At 34.1% G+C, this 11,444-nt stretch overlaps 1 protein-coding gene and 1 long non-coding RNA gene across 3 annotated transcripts; one reads left to right on the top strand and one right to left on the bottom strand.

Annotated features, from left to right (window-relative positions):
- Positions 1-1,811: 1,811 nt before the first annotated feature.
- Positions 1,812-2,160, top strand: LOC113771052 (40S ribosomal protein S10-1-like). The gene has a single exon (XM_027315680.1). It carries the CDS (start codon positions 1,900-1,902, stop codon positions 2,158-2,160), a length of 261 nt encoding a protein of 86 aa, XP_027171481.1. The 5' UTR covers positions 1,812-1,899.
- Positions 2,161-3,059: 899 nt separating this feature from the next.
- On the bottom strand, positions 3,060-5,927 carry LOC113772271. Of its 2 annotated transcripts, XR_003468516.1 has the most exons (4): positions 5,741-5,927; positions 4,823-4,903; positions 3,430-3,498; positions 3,060-3,338 (listed from the first exon to the last, which is right to left on the bottom strand). It is a non-coding gene; the product is annotated as an uncharacterized LOC113772271 (long non-coding RNA). The 2 variants fall into 2 exon arrangements; XR_003468515.1 differs by lacking the exon at positions 4,823-4,903.
- Between the last annotated feature and the right edge of the window lie 5,517 nt (positions 5,928-11,444).

The following is an 11,444-nucleotide window of genomic DNA, read 5'->3' as shown; positions in this document are numbered from 1 at the left end:
AGATTTCGTGTTTCATGCATGTATTAGTAAACTATTTTGGTTATTTGATCAACTAAACAAATTGTTTGGTCTCGTCAGACCACAATTCATGCATAATTGATAAAATTATTAAATTGATACAAAAAATATTTGCATTAAAATATCTTTTTTTGAATATAAACATATTTTTAAAGTGCTTGTTCCTAACTCACTTTCATTATTTCTACTATGCCACCCTAATTTTTTCAATGTGGCTTATATGTGATAAATAAATTTTATTAATCTTATTATGACACCCTAAATTTTACATTTTAGCCCCATATGTAATAAACTGATTCCATTAACTCAATCATGACACCTTATCTTTTACAATTTAGCCTCGTATGTGATAAATCGATTTCATTAATTCTATTATGGCACCCTATCCTTTACACTTTAGTTGATGTTTTTCATTAGCAAAATGAGAAAGATATTTTAATAAAATATATATACATATTTTTATAATTGTTCCAAACTTAGCTAATAACTTGTACCGAACTTAGCTAAGGTTAAAAAATATCATGGATTCCCTATCTAATTGTCTTGACAACACATGGAAATTATTGACTAGCATAGTGTGAAAATAATGGCAAAGAACAATAAAATTCAACATGAAATTAACTAAAATCTTGACAATCGCATGGCTGGAGTTTATTATTAATTACATTAGTCACATTATTTATGGTTTATAAATCGGTATTTGTACAAATATATTTAGTGTTTCATGCATGTATTAGCAAACTATTTTGGTTAATTGATCAACTAAACAGCTTGTTAGGTCTTGTCAGACCACAATTTCGTACATAATTAATAAAATTATTAAATTAATACCAAAAATATTTGCATTAAAAGATTTTTTTTGAATCATAAACATATTATTAATAAGACACTAAATATTCCAAAAACACTAATTTTCAAAAACACTAAATTTTCCAAAAATTATCCAAAAACACTAAATTTTCAAAGTTTTAATGTAACAAATAAAGTTCCAGATACAACTTGTGAAGTAAAAAAGCTCAAAATAATAACCTTATTGTTGCGATTTTTTTTTGAACAATAATTTGATCAATTAGCCGTACAAAAGAGGATGAAAGTGTTACTTTTTGGTCTTAGCTAAAATGGAAGCGGGAAGCTGAAAATTGAAGAAGTATAGGCGGATGAACAAAAGAAGCAGAAACGACATCGTTTTGGCTTTGTTGTTTGATAAAAACACTCACAACACTTGCAAAAATTTCGGACAAAACTTTCTTTCCCTCTTCTTGCCAGTTTTGGACACTGTCATCTTCTTCTTCTCTCCACTGCCATCTTGCTGAAATTATCCAAAAAATCACTTTGAGCCACCATTTTCATCCCTAATTTGAGCTACCCAAAAGATTTGTGCAGATTTTGTGGAGTTGCAGATAGCAAAAATCCCTAGATCGGTGCAGCACTTGCTCGCTGGCAAGAACACAGAAAAATGACCATGAATTTTGGGGGAAAGCCAGAGTTAGAAGACTGAATCTTGAGAAAAACAAGAGCTAAGGTTGTCACCGCATAATTTGAGGTAAATAATCTCAAATTTTTCCATCTAATTTCGATATTTTCTATCAAATGTAGGTCGATTGAGGTAAATCTTGAGGATTCGTATACAATAAAGAATACTTTAAGGATTCGTATTTCTTGCCCAGGAATAGGCTTGATATTACTTGTTTTGAGAATAGTTATGCTAGAGATTTTATCAAGTTTGCAGCTGAGCAGTTTGGCAAGGATAATCAGGAGGAGGAGCTGCTGCACAATCGGGTCACCGGAGGCCGCCTAGTGTTCAATTTGTTATCTCTCTGCCTCTCTCTCCGTCGTCGTCGTGCTCCTTCTCCTCTATCTTCCCAATTCTCAACAGCAGCCATGATAATTCCAGAGAAGAACAGGAGAGAGATCTCCAAGTACCTGTTCCAAGAGGGAGTTTTCTATGCGAAGAAAGATTTTAATTTGGCGAAGCATCCCGAGATCGATGTCCCAAACTTGCAGGTGATTAAGCTGATGCAGAGCTTCAAGTCCAAGGAGTACGTCCGGGAAACCTTTGCTTGGATGCATTACTACTGGTATCTTACGAACGACGGCATCGAGTTCCTGAGGACTTACGAAAGGCGGCTTGTGAGGTTATGAACATATCATCTTCATGGTTACATATAGATACTTCCATTCCAGGCATCGATCGTAATTTAATATTTGTTTGAGTTCTGAAACTAGACGTTTCTGGGATTAATTTTTTTTCCCCTCCTAAACTCAACATATGGGCAGAGAGTATATTTGTGTATGTATGCATCTGTAGCTCTTTGTTTTGTTTTGGTACGTATGTTAGTTACAGAGTGAGATTCAAATTACGAAACACCAAATACTTATAAATTGTGGAGTTTAGATGGATGAGGAGGTCAGTCTTCATTTTTGGAAAATGAATTGTGAAGCAGTCGTTAGCGGAAAAGAAGCTGTTGCAAGCAGAAGAAGAAAAGGGAAAGCGTATTGCAAAGGGTTAGGCGCTTTGTAGTAGATGTGGAAGCAGAAGGGGAGGACCATTACTCGCACCTCACTACAACAAAAATGCCCTTTAACGGCATTTAAAGGTGTCAGTATAGATAATATAATCTGACACTTTACTTTTCCTCACACCTAGGACGAGTGTCGTCCCTTCCAATGTAGGGATAGGTATGTAGTATTCAAATGTGTCAGGAAAACTGTGTTGTTATAACATCTCATCTGCCAACGAAAATTCCTTTTCTTGATAATCGAAAGTGTCAGGATAGCTATAATCAGTAATAAGTAGGAGTTTTTTTTAACGGAGTTATGCTGACACTTTTAATTGCCAGAAGTTTTTTTTTTTTTGATATAGAAGTAACCTGCAGGTAGTGCTCCTTGCTATACATTCCGTCAGTCAAAAAACCCAAAGGACATGTAAAATTATCCCAAAGAACAGAATGCATATAGTAATCTAAAAGCAAAAGTCAATGCTCAAATATAATTTTTTGAACTAAAAGTTAGTAACAAATACAAACTTGAAAAATTCCCTAACAAGTATAATTTGCTGAACTAAAAGTCAGGTAACATAATTGTACAACATTAGCAACGATCCGCGAGAGGTACAGTATATATATATATATATATATATATAGTACATTGTTTGGGCGCCTATAAAGCAGGATATTAAAACCGAGCAACCCATACTGTCAGTGAACTAATCAAAGTGAAGTCAAATCCATGAATTTCTGTCTAATGTGATAATTGTCCGCACCAGTAAAGTACTTTACGGGCATTTTCTTTGAACATTAGAAGCTCCATGTTCCTCAAACCTGTTAATCGAGAGATAAAACAGACTGAAAATGGGGAGGAAAAAAGGAGAAAAGTTGAATATTGAAAGGTAAAGTGGATGTAAAAGCTTACTCAGATTTTGAAAACCACATTTGCTGAAAGGAACCAAGTGACGCCAATATACTCCCACCTATCCAAACACTGAATGCGACAAGTTAGTCAACGCGCAGCATACTGACATGCATCTAAAGCAACGTCGCTTCTGAATGCAAAGAAATGTCCACTTCAATCATAAGCAGAAGCAAATTGGTCTAAACATGCAAATTTGGAGGAAGCACCGAGGCACATCTAGACTATATCGTAAGTAAACATATCAAATACTGTAAATTTTTGTATTTGGAGAAATCCAGCAATTTGCTGACTATAACAAAGTTAATTCTCCTAAAACATCATTTAAATGTTACACGTAAAATTATTGCATAAATTTGCCCTGTAAATTGTATTCTTCCCCATTCAAATTCTCTTACCTTTCGTTTTTAAACATCCCCAAATAAAAATTCAGAAAAAATCAAAGCATATAATTTCTTAAGCACATTTTGCCAGTAAATGAGACTCAGAAAAGAACCACCACATTTCTGCATTAAGCTGTAGAACAAAACTAAATGCCCAGACTGTAGGAACTAACTACCCAGAACATTTTATTTTCCTCACAAGATGAACTCAGATGAGCAAAGTCAATGGCATGACAAGTACTATGAAATCCAACTCCCAGCTAAACAAGTTTGGGGTTGGGGTTGGGGTTGGCCCTCAGTGAAACAAAATGAAAACCCCACTGACAGCAACCTATTCAATTAGTATGCCAACAATCATGTATAGTATATATCCATTAATACAATTTAACTTCGCAATTGGGCATAATTCTACAAGATCCTCAAAATCACGACCACTAATGAAAAGCTTGGTAGCTAATAGAAACAAGGTACAAAGAACCTTCACTTCTCAAAAGCACCAATTAGTCCCATGAAAAGTAATGATGAGAAGAGGAGACCAACCTTGGGAGTAATTGCTATATGCTCACGAAGCCAAGTATTATATACACGATAAGAAAGACAAATGCGAAACGTACAAGTTCACAAGTTGTGAAGATGCTAACCAAGATTTCCAAGTTGATAAAACCTGTACGATGTGGTGCTTGATTACATATTACCCACCATGAATGAATACACAAATACACATCCATGGAAGCATACAATTTCTTGCTAAGTCTTAAGTCACAATGCCAAAAACGGAATTTCATGAAAAATATAGAACATGCACAGTAGACAATTCTCTTGAAGAAAAAAGCTCCTCCCAGCTTTCTCATGGCTTTCAACAGCTAGATTTGAGGGATAATGCATGTGGATTTCCCAGCAGAGACATATATATATCAAAAGAGTGGATGCACCGAAAAGGCAATAAGTGAGTGAGTGTGTGTGTGTGTGTGTGTTGGGGGGGGGGAGAGAAAGAGAGAGATTTCACTAATAACCTTTATGTCTCCGAACTTGGATGTTTGCAATACAAAAGAGGACTCGGATGATTTACTCCTTTTCCTGATCCTTCGTCTGATCTGTTGGAGTAACAAGAGACCTAAGAACACCCGGACTTCTTAAATATTAGCTAGAGAAAAGTTATGATCTTTTCCCACCCGGAAGCTTTAATTTCATCTATTAATTACCAGCTCATACTTGCCAACAACCATAATCACACCACTCATCCTCTTATACCAACCACAAAGTCCAATAAACCCAATCTCCTGCAAAGTAGAAGCAAAAATGCAGCTGCAAAGCAGAAGCAACTTCTTTAATTCATAAAACAGAGTACAAAATCAACCCATTTTAGTACTCAACTTCCAATTCTGCGTGCCCATACAAAAGCTCCAATTAGCTTGCTGGATAAACTAAATCAACCCCAAAAACTAGTGGCAAAATGCATCTAATTTAATGTTTTCTAAGTTTGTTGGGTAGGTTTGTCTAATGAGGGAAAGAAGCAGAAAATATGGTCAACATTTTACATTACCAACAACAACAACCAAAATTTTCCAACCGCTGGTCAATTTTTGTTCAACTCTCCCCCTGCCAAGTCCAGCCGTAGCTGGGTTTTGTGCAAAAAATGGTTGAGAAGTAGCAAGTCCTTCCCAAGCCGGCCAAGAGGCAGATGATGCAATTAATCTAGGGGATTCATGATGAAAGGCAAAAATTTTTAACAATTTTTTCCCCCAATTAAAAATTAGGGCAATAAATTTCTAGGGATGAAAAGATTAATCATGTAAATAACCATAAAATTACACCCTAAATGCAGATTCAACAAGAATGCAGGTAAAAATTTTCAAAAAAAAAAAAAAACAGGCTTAGGGCCAAAATATTTGCAAATTATTTTAGAGAGAGAGGAGAGGGAAAGAACTAACCTTCGCTGCAGACACTTGGAGAATTACTTGGTCTTCATGCCAGAGAGCCATGGTACTTCACCGGTCTTCAATCGTCGGAGAGATTGAGATTGCAGTAGTGAGGTGGAGGTAGAGGTAAGAGTGGGCGTCTGAGTGAAAGTGAGGTAGAGGTGATTTGTGAGAGAGTTCAACACTTAGAAAAGCTTTGTTTTGCTTCTCACGGTAAAAGACAAGTAGACGAGAGTCTGCCACTTTTTTTGCCTTGAATTTCAAAATTTTCGTCACTTTTTTTTCTCACATTTTCTCAAGTGTCACGCTAGATAGTCTAAAGGTACATTATTATTTTTATATTAGATAAAATAAAAAGAATTTATAGTATATATTATTGAATTAATAATAAGTGTCATGGTAGGATTGCTATAATGACACAAATAGAAAGTGTCCTTATAGACATGTCAGAAAAAGCCATTTTTGTTGTAGTGCCTGGAGACCATCCTTAGTATAGTCAGTTGCCCAGTAAGCCCTATTAGTACTAAATACTACGCCGCTTCATCCAACATCGTACGTATATTTCCTCTTTGATTAACCAAAATTAGAATCAAGTCATTGTCCTACTTCCCACTCTGTATTTCCAAATATATCCATTTCTTTTTTTTTTAAAATTTGTTTTGCTACATCAGATATATTTCAGATTCCATGTCTGGAATAGCTCATCCGAGTGGTTGATTTCTAGATATCAGATGTGATTTTTTGAATTCTTCAATCTGATTATGAGAATAATCGGATAAGTTTTCTAGTAATATGCTTTCTCTTGTGTACTTAGATTATAATTTGCCCTGGTGAGTTGCTTGTAGTCATGTTAATGCAATTGTAGGAATGGTATTTTTGGCATGGACTAATGAATGTTCTACTTTCTTTGGGTTACTTACTTGAATGTATTAACTATTAAGAGGGGAACAGAAAGAAGATTCTAACTTTTTATCTCAAACTTAGGATTAGTTATACAATGCTTAAGAATGGATATCTGATGGAACCTTGCTTTCTTCAAACTTGTGGAGAAGAAGGTTGCCTATTTCATTTCCTGACATCTTCCTCTTCCCTTTGTAGTGGCTCCAATTTTTGATGCATGAACTATAATGAGGACATGGAAATACTGCCCTGTTCCTTTTTTTTCTTGTTTGTTGTGAACAACAAGTGTTTTGATGAAATTTTGTTGCTAGGTTGCCAGCTTGTGTCCGTTCATTTTTTTGGCTTTTGCCTACTACTGCCCTGCTATTAATCCTTTTTGTCCTGTTTGTAACTAATCTTTGAGAAAGCAAGAAGAGAAAAACTGTAAATGGAAGTGAGTTAGCAAGCAAACAAGAGGATGGACATCATGCTTTTATTTTCAAATCAAGTAGATGAAATCAAGTAGAGTGGTTAAGGACATTGTTGCAAGAACATTGAGGGTACATTGCAATTCGTTGCAAATTCAATTATGTGCTACATGTGAAGATCACATAATTTAATGGCCATTTGTGCTCAAGTTGTAGTTATGCTTGACTATTTTCATTTTAACAAGTCATTGCATTCAAAAACACAATAAAATCATCAAGTGACGTGGTAACTGAGGGGGAAAAATTTTTTGGTACCTTGACGTGAAGCAATGAGTAACTTTTTAAGTTGTGCTCAATATTTGTACTATTACAGAGTGGAGTAGATTGCTAAAGTACCGCGGTAATTCTTTGTATGTTACATATTCTGCTGAATTTGGAGTGAAACAGTCTACCATTACTTGGCCTTCTAATAAGTTCTTGCTCTAGCTTCTTCTGGTGCAAGTTTTATACATCACAGAGATTAGTAAAGCATTTTCAATGTATTGAGTTTCCTAGCTTGTATCTTCTCCATCTCAATCTTGTGAATTGGATTTTCAGATGGATATCACACAACGACTTGAAAAAGCTAGCCCTCTTCGGTTGCCCTTCTCTTGGCAAGAAGATTGTCTTTTCCTCTAAAGATTGCGTAGATTCTTGAAACTTCAAGAGAAAACTGTGAGTCGATTCCCTATCTTTTGCTATTCATTTTGTAAACCATTTAAATTTTGTAAATGGTTGGTTTAGAACTGAAGCTAGAAAAATGTTAGTTTAGTTGTTCTCTTGTGCAGCTATTAAACTAGAAGGGATGTTTTTGATTGAAATTATTTTCAAAACTACATAATATATATCTGTTTTTCACATGATATATCACCTGGGACTTCAAAGGGTCGTGGGCTATGCAATTTGGAGGTTAAATGTTAAATGTTACTAAACTTTGCACCTTTGAGTTTTGAATATGGCAGCATTGGCTAGTTAAATTCTTGATGAGATGCCGCATCCTTTTCAACTACATTTTGAGATGGAACAAAATTTATAACATTCCTGCAAAACTTTTTAGAAGGAATTTGTTGTATGTAGTTGTGTTCATAACTGTGAAAAATAAATTATTCGTGTGGCTTTATTTGAATTGTTCAAAGTGATCATGTAATTGTCTTTTTCACTGCTACTGTCTTAAATTATCTCAATCATCCCACTTTTATCTATTTCAACAAATGAAATTGCCTGGCACAAAGTCCCAATTTGAGTTTCCATGCAATTGTCACGTTGGATATGAATTTGAAGAGTATAGTATTAGTGATTTTTTTCTGCCAATATGCAAAAGAGGAATGACAAAAGTTGTGCTTTTCGAACCTGTTCTTAGAATAAACTCGAATATGTTGATTATGCTGTTAAAAGTGCTGACCTGTTTGCAGCATATGTTGATTATTCATTCAAATTCAGTAGTGTAAGGTTGTAATAGCATATTTTCTGATTAAAGTATACTCTAATGCATTTAATAGTTTATTTTCAATGCAGTCCAGCATCATATTGATCATGAGAAGACTATTGGATATGCTGATAGAGATGACTGAAATCTGACATTGGTGCTGTAATCTATGCTTTAGTTTAGAAATCTAGTACTATATCTCTTGGGAAGTATATGTATTGGTCATTATTACTTGAACTGATTATGTGGGATTTGGGACCCAACATTTGTGATTCACTTTTGTTTTGATTAATTTAAAGATGTGTTATGACCATATATATGAATTTGCATCATATCTTTTATGTTGATTTTGCCTTTTGTCAAATTGAATGTTTTACTATAATTGTTGAAAATGCCATGGCAATACTATATTTGTAATGGTCAATGTCAACTCTTGAAGACAAAACTCAGTGACAACTTTCAAAGGAAGGTTGTCACTAGCATGCAAGTTCACCAAGCTTTTTGTCAAAGGGAGTTTTGCTATAATTGTTGGAAATGCCGTGACAATGATGAACAATTGCAGCTTGTTAAGATAAAGTTCAGTGAAAACCTTTATGCAAGTTCACTAAGTGACGATTATTCCTGTCACTGAATACTAGGACTGATAGTGACAAGTTCAAGTCGTCACTGTAGACTTCAAATTTGTGACGACTTTTGCTCCATTTATGACAAAAAAAATATGTGAAATAGTGACAAGAAAATTTGTCACAGAATGATAACCATTAGTGACGACTTTGTCCTCGTCATTAAATAACAAGATTTAGTGACGACTTTCAAAGGGTTGTCACACGTACCCATTTGTGACATAGAATTAGTGACAACGATGTGACAATGGAAAAAGTCGTCACTATACTCATATAATGACGACTTTTTGATTTTTAGTGATGACTTTTTGTTGTCACAAAAGGCCAAATTTCTTGTAGTGAATGTCACCTTTTTTAGTACTTTTCTACTCCACTTCCTGTAATTAGATCCAAATACCAAATATAAGTATATTTCAACAATTAAAACAATATTTGGCAAGGACAAGGAAGAAAATTAACCATAAAATTAATTACAAATTATGCCCTATCAATCCATCCATTGCACAGGGCTTGCTTGTGCGCACTCTCGGATAGAAAAAAAAATTAAGTGGAGCAAGTGATAACATATAGTTTGGTGCAATCTATTGGAAGAATTTAAAAAAAAGTGTTTCAGACTACTCTCAAATCCTTCCATAAAATGCATCAGAACGAAAGTTTAAGCCAATCCTTTTTGCCAAAACAAAAATAAACTGAAAAATTTTTAAGCTTCTTCTATGGATCGAAACCCAAAAAAAGAAAAAAGAATAGGAAAAGAAGTTGAGTTTTACTGGCATATAATTTCAAACAAAATATATTTCATTTGTTTTGTACGTTAAACCTTTACAATTCAAGGGTTCATGACATCCCAATCTCTCTTTGTGGTATGGTTTTGGGCAGTGGACCAAAATGATCCTTTTGTTCTGCCAAAAACAAATTTAATCCCTTTTACTCGAAAATGATCCAATGTCGCTCCCTTATAATTTCATCAAAACTAAATTGAAGATTCACTTAATCACAATGGGCTTTTTACTATTGTACCCAACTAAATATTTTGCAATTTTCACCATTTATGGTAAAATAAATTCCCTTATAATATTTTTTTATTTAAAGGTGATCGTTGAATAGCTTTTTAGAGGTGCTAAAAAATTGCCTAATTTCGTGCATTATAATAACATTTAAAATTTTAATGTTGTTGCGGAAATCCATTATTTGACAATAGAAAAAACAATGTGATGTTTAGGCACCATTCTGAAAGAAATTCATATTTCTAATATTCTTTACAATAATTTAATTATAGCTCATCTATTTAGTGATTTACTTAAGTTTGGATTTTTCATGCACCATGGTTAATATATTAGAATTTTGTCTTACAATTAAAAAAATTAAATGATAGTGGGATGCTTATAATTGCCTCCAAATCCTGTATTAATGTCTCCGCTCTCCTTTATCTATCCTAGCATTAGTTAATATAGTAATATGGTCATAGAATTTCAAGGACCATAGTGATTAATTTTCTAAATACTAGGGGCTAAATTTTTTATTTTGCGTGAAATAAGAAAAAATCATTTTAACCCGCATCCTAATTACCGAGCACAAAAATTGCAACTCTTCCTTTCTGAATTCAAAGACTAGTCTATTTTCCATGTGAAACACTAAGGACCAAAATGTAGTTTTAGGTGGCTATCTTTGAACATTATCATCCACCTGCTCTCATATCCAGATTCAGGTTTTCAATTCTTCAAATGAGTAAGAAGAAACATAACCACCATTTCTCTCCTTTTAGAAACTATAAGCAACCTGTTATAGACTTATAGTCTAGCTTTGTCAAATGTTACTATTTGACTAGCCATCATCCATCAGCCAACAGCCAAATAATATAAGTACAAGGGAAGAAATTAGGTCCACACATTATGTGCGCATGAGAGAAAGAGAGCGAGAGGGAGGGAGAGAGCAGTTGAGAGAGACAGAGAGCATGACCTTCTCATTATGTTTTAAGAGTCCAATATCCAATTTAGAAAGCAGTAATCAGACCATACCCTAATGCGCCCTCTTTTCATTAGCACAATTAAAATTGTTTCTCTACTTCCAATTGAAATTTACATTTTCAATTTTTGGAATGCAGGGTTCAAATGTGGAAGAAGAATTTGATAATGATGGTTGATTTTATCAAATTATGCGAAGTTAGAGCCATCACCACCATTCAAAAGGTAAGAATTTTATTACAATTAGTAAATACCAAAGAGTTCAATACTATATAATCTAGAAGTATATTATCAACTCAAAAATAAATTAGAATGGCCATGACTGTTGTGAATTTTCATTGGAAGAGCATTAGTATGTGA

Source organism: Coffea eugenioides, chromosome 5, assembly GCF_003713205.1.
Source record: "Coffea eugenioides isolate CCC68of chromosome 5, Ceug_1.0, whole genome shotgun sequence".
In the NCBI taxonomy this organism is placed as follows: domain Eukaryota; kingdom Viridiplantae; phylum Streptophyta; class Magnoliopsida; order Gentianales; family Rubiaceae; genus Coffea; species Coffea eugenioides.
Note: the sequence above shows the minus strand (reverse complement) of the source record. Positions and strands in the feature narration are given on the sequence as shown.